The 14993-nt window shown below is 31.5% G+C and overlaps 1 protein-coding gene across 1 annotated transcript; it reads left to right on the top strand.

Moving 5' to 3' along the window:
- Positions 1–251: 251 nt before the first annotated feature.
- On the top strand, positions 252–3172 carry LOC136979712 (patched domain-containing protein 3-like). The gene is made up of 3 exons (XM_067275736.1): positions 252–1248; positions 1331–1648; positions 1965–3172. The coding sequence occupies exons 1-3, from the start codon at positions 252–254 to the stop codon at positions 3170–3172; spliced, it is 2523 nt and encodes an 840-aa protein (XP_067131837.1).
- The last annotated feature ends 11821 nt before the right edge of the window (positions 3173–14993 follow it).

Here is a 14993-nt window from a genome sequence, read left to right as displayed (position 1 = left end):
TGTTCTTGCTTGCAATATAGCTTAAGCTACGTAATCAAATCCGGACCAACCATTCCCGTTGTAGTGTTCCGTGGTATCCATTCATTTACACACTCCTCTTCAACTGGGCTACGTGATTTCAGAACGATCTTTTATATTGTTGAAACACATACGGATGATTTCTAAATAATTTATGTATAATATGTAATCCGATATAATAACAATTACCATTATTATTACTAATACTACAGGTGCCGAAACGTCTTTAGAAAATGAATATTTTGTGGTTATCAAAAACTGTCTCCACCAGAATCGGTCAACTCGGAAGAATTATCGGACGATATCCTTGGTATTTCGTTTATTTTCCTCTTATTATATCTTGTTTGCTATTCGTAGGGTTTATTAGAATCAAAACCAACGACGATATTGACTTTCTCATAACCGCAGACAGAGGAAAAGTTTTTGATGCCAAACAGTTTATAGATAGGACCTTTCCCACCAATTATTCCAAATTCGAAGGTATTTTAAGATTTACCAAACGTCCATCATCTCCAATTATCTATTCTGTAAATAAAATAGAAGGAAATATGTTATGCAGAGAAGTCTTGAACGAAATACGACTTCTAGATATAATCGCCAAAGATACTGTAACGTATATAAATGGAAAAGCCATCCGTTATTCAGATGTGTGCGTAACAGAGGATGGTAAATGTTTCGAGAATACTATCATTACAATGATAAATAACTCAGAAAATGCTCTTGATAAAATATTACAATTAAAGTATCCTATTGAAATAGATCCTGTAACATACGCGTACAGAATCCTTTGTCTGAATTTCGGAGGAGTTGTGACTAACGATAAGGACTACATAAGGGAAGCAAAAGCGATTCGTTTGATTTATTTATTAGACGAATCCGACGAAAGTAAGAAACATTGGAATAAGGAATGGAGGAAAGCGCTTTACAATAGGATAAGAGAATACAGTTTTGAGCACATTAAAGTATTTCCCGATCCGTTCACTTTAAACGAATTTCAGATAAAGTTAATTTCTGAAAATGTAATACCAGTCATAAGTGTGGCTGTGGTAGTAATATCGATTTTCTGCATGACTACGTACATGACTAACAACTGGGTGAAGTCTAAACCGTGGTTAGGTGTAGCTGGTGTCCTATCCGCTGGTTTGGCTGTCTCCACTTCGTTTGGATTATTGTGCGCTTGTGGAATAGAAAATGTCGTGTGGAACATCAGCCTGCCTTTTATAATTCTTGGTAAGATAAATCAAAATATTTGCAAATACTATATATATTTTGCTTTACTAATTTTTTTTAAATTTTATTTAATATATTAAAGCTACGGAAGTGGACGATGCATTTGTTGTATTGGCTTGTTGGAGAGTGACAGATTGCAACGACAGCGTAGAAAACAGAATGGAACAGACATATTCCAACGCGGCGGTGTCCATCACCATAACTTCTCTTACGAATTTCATCTCGTATTGCATTGCCATGACCTCACCTTTCCCGGGTATAAGAACGTTCTGTGTATATGCTGCAACGTGCATCTTCTTCAGTTATTTCTTTCAGTTAACTTTCTTTGGCGGATGTTTGGCGTTAAGTGGATACAGGGAAGAGAAGGGTCTTCATCCTTTTACGTGGAAGCGAAAATTTGGTAAATTTCACTTTTTTTTCAATACTAAATATTCTGTTCAACACTATTCTTTGTATATCCATTTTTCTGCGCCACACGTGCACCCAGCTGCTCTAAAAATGCGGTAGACAAATACAAGTTGCATACACGAGAATATACTAATACCATACTTATGTCAATAAGCAACAATGAACATTATAGGAATTACATTTGTTTACACATTTTTTGACATATTCCTATCTCTGAGTATTTGAAAAAAGTAATTTTCTCACCATTGACCAACGTTTACACACAACAAATATGTAAATTATAATTAAACTGTTTTTCCATTATATAGAAGCTGTCGAAGATTGCGAAGAAGACAAAAAAGACAATGAAGATTGCTTCATGAAGTTTTTCAGAGATAGATTTTCAATATTTGTATTTCGTCCGGGTGTCATTGTTTTAATTATTTGTCTGTATTTCGCATTACTCTCAATGGGCATTTGGGGTATTACCTGCATAAAAGAAGGAATCGACATCCTAAAGTTTAATCCAACTAATTACGAAATTACCGAAAGTTTTCGAGTTTTCTATAAATATTTTACCGAATATCCTTTCACGGTGCACGTCGTAATTAACGAAACTTTGGATTACTCCGATCCGAAGATTCAAAACTCAATCCACAATTTCATGCAGAAATTTCATGCTATTGAAAACATTGCTAAACACGACTACGATTTTTCCTGGTTAAAATATTTTAAGGAATTTCAAAGTCATCCCATTTCCAAGTTTTCTTTGAGAGGTTACGATTTATCTCAGAAGCAGGATTTTATCGACAGTCTTCGAAATGTCTTCTTGAAATTCAAAGGAGCTCTTCAGTTTACCAATGACATTAGTTTCAACCAGAACTACACGGACATAGTTTCCAGTCGTTTTTTGTTTCTTGCGAAGAACGTTTCGGATAGCGCAATGGAAATCCAATTTGTAAATAATTTATGGAAAGTAGCCGAAGAGGCACCATTTTCCGTTGTCATTCACACGTTGATAACGCCTATTGTCGAACAAGGAGTCATCATCAGAGACATAACGTTTCAACTGTTCTGGATCACTTCCTTGTTAATCTTTGTCGTCTTTGTTTCTTTAATTCCCAATTTGCAATGCGCTCTTATTGTCTCTATCTGTGTCGTGTCCATCACCGTGCAGACGATCGGATTCATGTCTTTGTGGGAAATCAATCTAGACATAGTGTCTATGATATGCTTGATTCTCTGTCTCGGGTTCTGTGTCAATTACCCTACTCACATGTGCTATTCGTTCGTTACTTCACTACATTCAACGACTAGAAAGAAACTAAAAGACAGTTTCTATCACGTGGGTTATCCGCTAATTCAAGGATCGATATCCACCGGATTAGTATTATCAATCCTCGCATATTACAATATATACATATATAATACTTTCTTTAAAGTAGTTTTTCTAATTGTAATAGAAACAGTATTTCACGTCATGTGTGTAATTCCCATCGTAATTTCGACAGTTTCGCTTTTAACAAGAAGAAACTAAGAAGACTTTAGTCAACAGTCAATGTAGGTGTTAACTGAACAATGGCTTAAATCAAATGCCATAATCGAAACACATTGATCGTCTAATTAATCTGGAGTATGAAAATATGAATTCATATGTTTATCATGAAATAAAAATTATATATTTTTTTCACCAATTACTTTATTATTTAGTGTCACATGCAAGGTTTATGCCCGGACAGAAGATGCTTGATAATATATATTAAACAATGATGAATATATTAAGCTGTCTATATTTGACAAGAATAAATTTTCAATGTAGCTATTGTGCGAATGAGTCTTATTCTTTATTATATTATAACATTAAATAAAGAACTCGTGTCTAAATAATATACAGAGTGGTTTAGGGTATGGATGGGGTTTATAAAAGATATAAATATTAATCATGAGTAAATTCGTCATTAGGTCCAATCCTACTGGAGATATGACACACGATTCCTTTTAACTCTCCACCCTTTGGACCTTTCGTCACCAAAATTTCACATTATCAATCCCCGAAATAAACAAACCATCTTGCCGAATTTCAGAAGTTTCCGACAAAAAGTACAGCAGTTATTAAGCTTCAAAGAAACTAATCAAAATCATACCCTTGAACACATACGTCCATACATACAGAAAAAAGAGTTATTGTTGATACTGGGTTATTATGATCGTATAAGAAATTGTCATCCCAATAATTGTGAATACCAAAGCACGGTTAATAACAAATATATTCCATCCCGTGAAATATGGAGTTTCCTCAAGACATTTAATAGAATATTTGTATGCACGATCTTGCACAAAAGCATTACAGGATAGTGATTTTGTATACACTATTGTGGAGATTTTCCTTGCAGAATCAGATACACGAGAAGAAGCGTGACAAACATACATAAATAAGATAAACTGAAATGCACTAAAAATAAAGATTCCGATGCTGTGATTGATGTGTAGGGTAGTTAACGAGGAAACGAACAAACAGAAAGAACAAACGATATTTCCTCCCGCTACAATTGTCCAAAATAATAATATCTTGGAATGAAATTTTTCGAAATTGTCCACCACTCTTTTGATCTTCATATATTCGGAAGGCAAATCAGAGATTTCTCTATACAGGTCTTCATGCATATAATTCTCTATTTTACTCGACAATTCGGCAAATTCCGCTTCTAGTTCTTTACAGATCGAAATGAATAATATGAAACAGAAGTTTTGTGGTATTGATAAAAACATGAAATAAATCATTACTATGATGATTATAATTAAAATTGAAATATTTTCAGTTATTGCAACACCGAAAAATGTTCTTAAATTATACGAATCGATTAACGTTTCTTTTTCTTTTGTCGAGATAAAGGAATAGAAGCATAAATAAACTATTTCCTGGATCCAGATTAGAGCCATTAACATTACGATGCTTTTGACATTTAACTGCTTTGAATTCCTTAAAGCAAACAATTCTTTCAAAGTGCAAATAAGATTCCTTTTGTAAATAATAAATAAATCGAAAGGAATTACTGAAATAATTACAAATAATAGAAAAATTGATGAATTCAGTAATTTATCCAGCGAATGATTGTTATTAAAATTACAAATTGTTACATAGAAATTCCAAGCAATGTACATTTTTTGCATAATTAAAACATGGATACTGTGAAATGATAACCTTTTGTTTTGTACGTGCAAACCTAAAACTTTCATGCACACGAAGAGAATTTTTCCACGAAATCGGCAAATTATGCACTTGATTTTCTGCACTCGGTTCTATATCTACAGCGAAAGCTTTCATCGTGCCTATCTTCAAAAACAGAAAATTCATATTATAAATGTTTTATCAATCGAAAATAATTAATTATTTCTTACCTGAAAAATTTACCCTGAGTATTGGTTTAGCCAATATCCGGAGTATTATTAATGAAACGGAGCCATACGTGAAATTCAGGCTCAGGCAATAAGTCTGTCTCGGATGCTGATTTAGAATTACTTTGGATAGATTTTCGTATTTGCTTTTTATACACTTATTAAAGAAGTTTTCAATAGACAAATTTTCTTGAATTTAAGAAACAAAGACATCACAGTCATTCTTGTAATGCGCTTCGAAGAAAGCGCGTGACAATTAAGTAGATAAACTTTTTATTATAGAAAGAAAATTACTTTTTCATTCAGAAATTTAGCGGCATTAAATACACTCAAACCTGTTTTTGTGCGGTCTATTTTTGTGCGATTTTTTATTTGTGCGATTTGTTTTGTGTGCGGTATATGAATTTCAATCAAATTGGTATACTGCACAAAAATAATTGCACAAAACACATTGCACGTATAAAAAATCGCACAAAAAAGACCGCATAAAAACAGGTTTGAGTGTATACTTTTAATACTCTCCGTAATAAATCAATATATCTATAATACATGAAAACATATGACACAATGCTGTATGTTAGGACTGTGTTTACAATTGTAAACAATTATATAAAGTACAGTACGTAACAAGCTTTTGTCTATCTCGTAGAACACAGCTAAAACACTCTACCCCCAGAGTAGTGGTAAATTGCAGAATGTATAACCATTATCGCTATGGAATAAAATGCAATAATTCTAAATTATGAGTTAAGAGTTATATAATTAAGAGTTATAAAAATTTGCGAGAAACTGTCTGCGATTTAATCCTCTAATGTTAAAATATATCTCTAAATTGCAATAAGTAATAAAGCGATATAATCTCAAAGTGCTGTACTTATACCTTATATTATCTTTATACCGATTAAAAAGGGTGCAAACAAATTCAAAGCATACAGCAACGTGCACGGGTACAAAACAATGTACAGTACATTACTTATATCGCATCAAATTTTGAAAAGTTACATGAACATCCAGTATTCCGGCATAGTCGGTAATTTGGCGTCTCTATGCACTCACGAGTGCCGAACTAACAAACTTTTCCTTTTTAATGAATTTACTTTCTGGCTTATTCTGTATCTATTCCGACAGATCAGCTTGAATTTCAACACCCAATGAAAAAAGTTTATGCATCTACTTTTGAAAGCAACTACAAATCCGAAAATTTCAGTGTAGGCTTTATTTAACTTTCCACCTTGCAAGCACTAAGTGAATTTTTAAGGAAGTCAATCGTCAGATCTACCAGGCCAAAAATGGAAGACCGAATGCGCACCGATGGAATCCGCCATATCTAACACGTAACATCTATAAACATTTTTACGATTTTCGACCAATCTGGATTCTTTCCAGAGTAATTCAGGGCAGTATAACAACATTATCTTGTCATTGTAGACATTTTCCAAATCTAAGTGTAAGCAGAGCTGCAAAATTATTTTTCCAGTAGGAATATTCCCACTTCATGAATATTGTCAATAATGCTTCTCGAAGGAGTTTTCTATTTAATGGTTATATTAATTCCCATCACAGATACTAAATGTTTAGGCTTATACTCATAATTACAGATAAATTAAAATAACAACAATTAAAAATATTATAAACGTAATAATTATAGATTATTCTTCATATTGGGTTATAATGACAGTGTAATAAATAGCTATTCCAATAATAGTAAATACCAAAGAACGATCGACAACAAATACATTCGATCCCGTGAAATTAAGTTTCCTCACGACATTTGATGGAAAATTTGTATGCAGTGTTACAAAAAAGTGACACTGTGTAAACGACCGTGGAGATTTTTCTTGCTGCATCAGACACACGTGAAGCAGCGAAACACATATTCATAAATAAGAAAAATAAAAGTAAATTCAAAGCAAAAATCCTAATATTGTCATTTGTCTCTAAAGGAGGAGAAAAACGAACAAAATGAAAAAACGATGTTTCCACCTGCGACAGTTGTTCAAGCCAATAACAGGAAAGAATGAAATTCTTCAAAATCGTTCACTATTTTCTTGATCATAAATTTTTTGCGCACACGAGAAATTTCGGTTCATATTACCTATGGTAGCGAACATGGCGGCTCGTCTCTGAAACAGTGGGACTCACGTTGTAACCTAACCTAACCTATTCTAATAATTTAGTTGGCAATAATTATGGTAATTTATTAGAATAGGTTAGGTTAGGTTACAACGTGAGTCCCCACTGTTTCAGAGACGAGCCGTTATGTTCGCTACCATAGGTAACATTAACCGAAATTTCTGCACAGAAGTCTTCGTGCGTATAATTCTCTATTTTACGCAACAATTCGACAAATTCCATTTCTAGCGCTTTGTATATTGAAATGAATATTATAAAACAGAAATTTTGTGGCATAGCTTAGAACATTAAATGCATCAATTATTCTTTCTTCCACTTTTGGCAAAATAACAAAGGAATACAAGCATGTGTAAACCAGAACATGGATCCAGGTTAGAGCCTTCAAAATTGTGACGCGTTCGACATTTGATTGTTTTGAATTTCTTAAAAAAAACAAATTTTTCAAATTACATTATAAGTTGCTCTTTGAAAATTACGAATAAATCAAAAGCAATTACCGACATAATTATAAGTAATATATAAATTAATAACTTCAGTAATCTGCCCACCGAATGTTTATCTTTATAATTAATAACTGTTACATAAGAATACCAAACAATAAAAAATTTTTAGTATAATTAATTCAATGACACTGTAAAGGGATAACCTTTTGTTTTCAATATTTAAACCTAAAATTTTCAAATTAACAAAGCGAATTTTCCAAGAAACTAATAGCTGATTCGTCTGATACTCTGCTCTTGGTTGTACGTTTACCATCAAAGATCTCATCATACGTCTCTTGAAACAGAAATTCATATCAATGTCTTATTAAGTTTTACCGTGCAAAACAATAACTGTTTCTTGCCTCGTTGAAGTCACTTGGGAAGCTAGACTGTGACGTCAACTGTATTAAAAGGCACACAAATCAATGTCCTTGTGCAAATATTAACACGAATGTTCTGATGAAAATAGTGCCATGTGCGTAATTTCCGTGCTTCGAGACGTGACAACTTCTTCGTTGCGAACGTCACCGAGTTATTTTCTATGCATAAAACATAGAAAATTAGTAATTACGTAGGACATTTTGACACACTGTTCCGTTTAATTTATGCCACTATAATATAAAAGGAAAGAAAACGTCATACTTGTCTTATTCATTCACGCCCAATAGTGAAGATACGGGTCTATTATAGGCTACTTTCTTATTAAAATTTATAGTTCAGCCTAATTGTTCTTCCATTGACCAATAATATTAATTAAAATTACATATTTTTCTTAATTAAAGTATTGTATACAACACCCAAACTTTTTATGAATGACGATACTAATTTTATATATTCGCTTTACATATTAAATTTCACGGAGACAAAAATCCCTCTTAGCAAGCCCATTGTGTCACAAGCCAATTTTAAACCTGTTAGCAAGCCCATTGTATCATATGCTAATTTTACCCCTGTTGGCGCTAACAACAGAATTTTAACAATGTTAGTAAGCCCATTGAATGGACAGGTCAACAATGCGGCATCCTGCATATGCAAGAGTTGCCACATTCAAAAATTTTTAAGGTTATCGTCCACTCCGGATTCGTTCTAGGAGAAAAACCAAGGCAGCAGGCTGCCGCTATAAACGCATTTCTATCCTGTGACATCTGGGTAATCAGCAGAACTGTAATGGTATTCATTTAATAAAAATATACCCATTTGACGAATATTGAAAATTATATTTTTCGGGGTGTTAAAAACCACACTGAAATTCTTAAAAATTAAAATATTTAACATAAGAATAATATACACAATGCTTTCGTACTAACGAGACATCAAGAAGTTTTATATTTATGTTATCAAAAAAACTAATTACGTTTCTTCTTGCTAATCCGTTCGTATTAGAAAGATTTTAACTAAAACTGATCTCAATTAAAATTATTTATCTCCAGATAAATTAAAATAAAAACAGTAACAAATTTTATTTAATAATAACTTTATTTTCATTAAACACAGTTAAATCTAGAATAACAACAGTTATCAATATTACACACCAAAGAATTGTAAATTATTATTGATATTCAGTTATTATAACTGTGTAAGAAATTGTTATTCCAATAATGGTGAACGTCAAAAAACGGTCGACAACAAAGATACTTTATCCAGTAAAATGAGAGATTCCGTCAAGACATTTCATTAAAAATTTGTATGCAGCATCTTGCACGAAAACATTACAAGAAAGTGACTTTGTATAGGCGACTGTGCAGATTCTTCTGACAATTGTTAATGCTTAACAATTATTGCATTAACAATTGTATTTTTATTATGCACGGAAATGTATATAAAAGTACTCAGTAACCATTAAATATAATATATTTCTTTAAATCTACAATATATTGATGCAAGTTTCCCCTGTCAGGAGTTAGAATGTTAGATAGATGACCCGAATACTCTATTGCTAGCAGGAAAAGTGTTATGTACAGGAGAAAACACTACTAATTTGAAATAAACAGCATATGTTTTTAAATTAAATAAATTGAAAATATGATTAAGAATTGCAGCCCGGCATTGTGACAATAAATAATTGCTCATCTTCGATTACGTTCTTACAATATACTCATCGATTATCCTTCTTTTTTAGAAAAATAACAAAGATAAATAAGTTAATATAAACTATAGCACGAATTCAGGTGACAGCATTGATATAACGCTTTTGAAAGGCACAAAATTTCTTCTTAAAAAGTAATTTTGTATCCTTTTTTAATAAATAGAAAGACATTAATGGCACAATTTAAAATGACATAAGAACAGATGAATTTCTGAGTGTTTATTCTTAAAATTATAAATTATTTTATAAGAATACAAGCAGTACAAATTTTGGTTTTTACACTGCTTAACAGTGTTTCCACTCCGGTTATTTATGTTTAGGTCTTGTGATTAGTTTATTTTTAACAAGCCAAAAATTTTCTTTTTGTTAAACACAGTTAAATTTGCAATGTTAACAATTATAAATGTTACAAAATACAGAAATTGAATTGTATATTGTATAATACTGAAGAACATTACAGATTGTAAACTATTGATGATATTGGGTTATTATGACTGTGTAAGAAATTGATATCCCGATAATAGTGAATACCAAAGAACGATCGACAACGAATACGTTCCATCCCGTAAAATGGGGGATTTCGTCAAGACATTTCATTGAAAATCTGTATGCAGTATCTCGCACGAAGGCATTACAAGAAAGTGACTTTGTATAGACGACTGTGGAGATTTTTCTCGCAGAATCGGATACGCGAGAAGCAGCGAAACACATATTTATAAATAACAGGAATGGAAATAAACTCAAAAGAAAAATCCCAACACTGTGATTTGTTTCTAACATAGATAACGAGGCAAAAAACGAACAAAAGGAAGAAACGACATTTCCACCTACGACAGTTGTCCAAACCAATAACAGGAAAGAGTAAAATTCTTGAAAATCTACCACGATGTTCTTGATATTCATAAATTCTTTAGGAAGAAGAGAAATTTCTCTACAGAATTCTTTACTTGTATAATTTTCTATTTTACGCAATAATTCGACAAATTCCATTTCCAGTTCTTTGCAGATTGAAGTGAATAATATGAAACAGAAATACTGTGGCATTGCTAAGAACAATAACTGAGATACACCAAAGACAAAGAAAATCTCACGTAAAATAGTTTTTGTGATGGCAAATCCGAACATTGTTTCTATATTAAACGCATCAATTATTCTTTCTTTCTCTTTTGGCAAAATGACAAAGGAAAAAAAGCATACTTGTACTATAAGATGGATCCAAGTTAGAGCTATTAATATTAGCACGCTTTTAACGTTTAATTGTTTTGAATTTCTTAAAACAAATAATTTTTTCAAAGTACAAATGAGATTCTTTTTGTAAATTACAAACAAATCGAAAGCAATTACTGACATAATTACAAATAATATATAAACTGATAAATTCAGCAATTCACCCACCGAATGTTTATGCTTGAAATTAGCAATTATTAAATAAGAATACCAAACAATGAAAACTTTTTGTATAATTAATACAATGATACTGTGGAGGGAGAACCCTTTCTTTTGTATGTTTAAACCTAAAATTTTCATATTTACAAAGAGAATTTTCCACGATGTCGATAGCTGATCCATCTGATGATCTGCTATTAGTTGTACAGTACGTTCACCCCAAACTTTTCAAGATACTTCACTTGAAAAAGAAATTTTAACCAATGAATTATTACGTTTTTCCCGTCCGAAAACAGTAACTATTTCTTACCTTGATAAAGTCACTTGTGAAGGTGACGAGCGACAACGAATGTATTAACTGGAACAACAGAGAAATCAATATTGTTAAGCTAATATTAACACAAGTGTTCTTATCGAAATTGGGTCGTATGTGTAAAGCTTCTGTCACGTGACAACTTACGGATTTCCGCAATTAAGTGGTTATTTTGTATGCGGAAAAATTCATTAAAGTAGAAAATGTTAACGTAATTAGAAAACAGAATACAGTTTAATTGTTAGCTTGTATTTAAATCAATAAGAAACCTTTTGAGAAATCGTTTCGTAAGAAAAGGGATGTCATAATGTTCTATACACGATAATTTCAATTAATTTAACAAGAGAGTTTCTTGGATAGGAGTTTTTTAAAGTATCAACACTTTTGTCTGGCACGCTTATTTTCATCTTACCATAAATGCAGAAAGATTCGAACTTATCGAGTGTATTCTGAAGATTACGCTGCAACCACTGAGAGATATTAGGTCATCAGTAAACATCTGTCGTCTTATTCTAGGGTCTCCTTGAAGTACATACTCTATTCCGTTCTATTACTACCGTTTATATAAATAACGAACAGCTGGAGTAACAGAACACAACCCTTAAAGAATTTACATACGCGCTGAAAAGTAGAAGTATCCACTTAACCCCGTTTACAACGACCAACCATCGAGGCACTTGCATACATACCGAGATTTAACGGCTGGCTAAAAGGTGGGTGCTAACACACTGTAGCCATACATTTGTCATCTTTAAACTGATTGAATGGTGTGTTATTTTTCGGTTTATTATTTAATTTGTTCAGTAATTTTAAATTGTTTTTATATTATTTTGACTATACAGGAAATTTATATTTGTGATTTAACAACTTTTTCTGCAATCACAATTGCTGGAGAAAAATTTAAGAATTTTTTTCAGAAACTTTTCTCCGTCTTAAATACTTCAGGGCTTGTTATTTATCATCCCAGACGTTCTCATGTAAAATATTAACTGAAATAGAAAAGGTTCGTAGTGCTTATAGGGAACAAAGAGCCAATGAGAAAAACTACCCCGTGTGATGCATGAAAGCTTTATCTGTTCCACTTACTTTTATTATTTTTTTTTTTATTTTCGGTAATTACATCTAGTTATACATTAAGAAATACAAGTATACGTATTTTGTTCTAAATCATGCAAAATTAAGAGATTTTTTGAGAATTTATATAAGCATGTTTCCAGGGAAATATATACAGCTGGCAGAGGAAACCAATTGAAATATAAACCTCGTTGGCTTCATTATTCAGCTGATTAAAGCTGCTTTACCAGGCTTTGTTTACTTACGTATTTTCAACACATTATTAAAGAAACCATTAATCCTCCTTGTCATACGCTTTCTTTTAGTAGACCCATTATAATTAAGTACACAAAATATTCATTATAAAGAAAAAGTTATTTTTCATTGAAAAATTCAACGACACTAAATGTATTTTTAACGCTTTTGTGTTATAGTTTAAAATATTGACAGAATTTTACACTTTATAATTAGTCTAAGGGTGGGCTGAGTTTGCTTTCTTTTACGTGTGCATTTTAAAAATTTCTATAACTGTATCACTGTTGTGAAATAAATTTACACACACATTATTTTTAATACAATAGTTTATGTATTGATGTTACATAGATGTTTTACAAAAAAACTTTTTAACACTTTTTCCCTTGGCCCTTAAAACAACCAAGCTTATCATAGGTTATATGCAATGTGAAAAATAAGAATGCTGGGACCAACATATTTCACACGGACCAATGCCAAAAAATCCCAGGATTTTTGAAGCGTTTCCAAGTCCCCAGAGTGAAAGGCTAATACCTTAATCATTTGGCCAACCAGTATCCCAAAAAATTGGTTAGTAAACTTATTTTCTATGGATAAATCAGTTTAAATATTCGTATGCTTTACATACGCCAATAGTAAAGCCATAAATTCGAGGCAGTTTTAAACATTTTTTAATTCTTCAAATCTTATTTATTTATCTGCATTACACAAACACAGATATAGAATATACTCATGACAGACATTAAATAAGGGTCCTAACAAAGCGAGACCACTGGACCATTGCCAGATATATTCATGCAGTTTATGGCGAAAGATTAATTTTTATAAACTGGTTTTTCCTTTAGGAAATATTTTTTTTATATATATAAAATGTTAAAACAATTTATTGTTCATTTGTTCATTTCCAAACTAATGGAATAAAATTAAAAACTATAATAAATTTTACGAAAATTATTTTTCTTGGAGTCAATCAAAATAACAACAATAACAAGTTTCATTGAATAATTTTATATTTGATCATTATTTCAATGTTTTTATTTAGTGGCCATTTTATTAATTTTTTACAATAAACACCAAATTTTCATTCTGTTAAATATAATTAAAATTCGAATGTTAAAATTCATTATCAATATTACAGATCACGGAATAGACAAAGTTACAGATAATAATTGTAAATTATTGTTGATATTGGGTTATTACGACTGTGTAAGAAATTGCTATCCCAATAATAGTGAACACCAAAGCACGATCGACAACAAATATATTCCATCCCGTAAAATTAGGAATTTCCTCCCGACACTTGATGGAAAATTTGTATGCAGAATCTTGCACAAAAGCATTACAAGAAAGTGACTTTGTGTAGACGACTGTGGAGATTTTTCTTGCAGCATCTGACACACGAGAAGCGGCGAAACACATGTTAATAAATAAGTAGAATTGAAATGTATTCAAAGTAAAAATCCCAATCCTGTAATTTGTGTCTAAAGTAGATAACGTGGAAATGAACCAAGAAGAGAAACAAATAATACTTCCGCCTACGACAGTTGTCCAAAGTAACAACATCAACGAATAAAATTCTTGAAAATTATCCGCGATTGTCTTGATTTTCATAAATATTTTGGGAAGGTGAAAAATTTCTCTTCCGAGATCTTCATACGTATAATTCTGTATTTTACGCAACAATTCGACAAATTCCATTTCTAATTGTTTGCATATTGAAATGAATAAAATAAAGCAAAAATGCTGTGGCAATATTGAGAACAGTAACTGTGATATACCTAAGACAAGTAAACTTGAAATTAAAATATTTTCCGTGATGGCAATTCCGAAAATTGTTCTTGTAGTAAACGTATTAATTAATATTTCCTTTTCTTTTGGTAAAATAACAAAAAATGAGCATATGTAAACTATGGCATGGATCCAGGTTAATGCCATTAATATTATCACGATTTTTACATTTAATTGTTTTGAATTTCCTAAGTCAAACAATTTTTCCAAATTCAAACAAATACGTTTTTTATAAATTACAAATAAATCGAAAGCAACTGCAGAGAGGATAACAAATAATATATAAATTAATAACTTCAATAAATTACCCAACGAATTTTTCTGATTAGTAATTGTTACGTAACAGTGCCAAACAATAACAATTTTTTGTATAATTAACACAATGACACTGTGAAGTGACAATCTTTTGTTTTGAATGTTTAAACCTAAAATTTTCATATTAACGAAGAGAATTTTCCAAGATATCGAT

Source organism: Centruroides vittatus, unplaced genomic scaffold (assembly GCF_030686945.1).
Source record: "Centruroides vittatus isolate TY-2023 unplaced genomic scaffold, ASM3068694v2 contig_631, whole genome shotgun sequence".
Lineage (NCBI taxonomy): Eukaryota > Metazoa > Arthropoda > Arachnida > Scorpiones > Buthidae > Centruroides > Centruroides vittatus.
Note: the sequence above shows the minus strand (reverse complement) of the source record. Positions and strands in the feature narration are given on the sequence as shown.

What these genes read in the sequence shown, in the direction of transcription:
- LOC136979712 (XM_067275736.1), top strand. Translation starts at nt 252, where the DNA reads ATGAATATTTTGTGGTTATCAAAAACTGTCTCCACCAGAATCGGTCAA. An exon ending in CCTGCCTTTTATAATTCTTG is followed by an intron (nt 1,249 to 1,330) that starts GTAAGATAAATC and finishes AATATATTAAAG; the next exon opens with CTACGGAAGTGGACGATGCA. An exon ending in TACGTGGAAGCGAAAATTTG is followed by an intron (nt 1,649 to 1,964) that starts GTAAATTTCACT and finishes TCCATTATATAG; the next exon opens with AAGCTGTCGAAGATTGCGAA.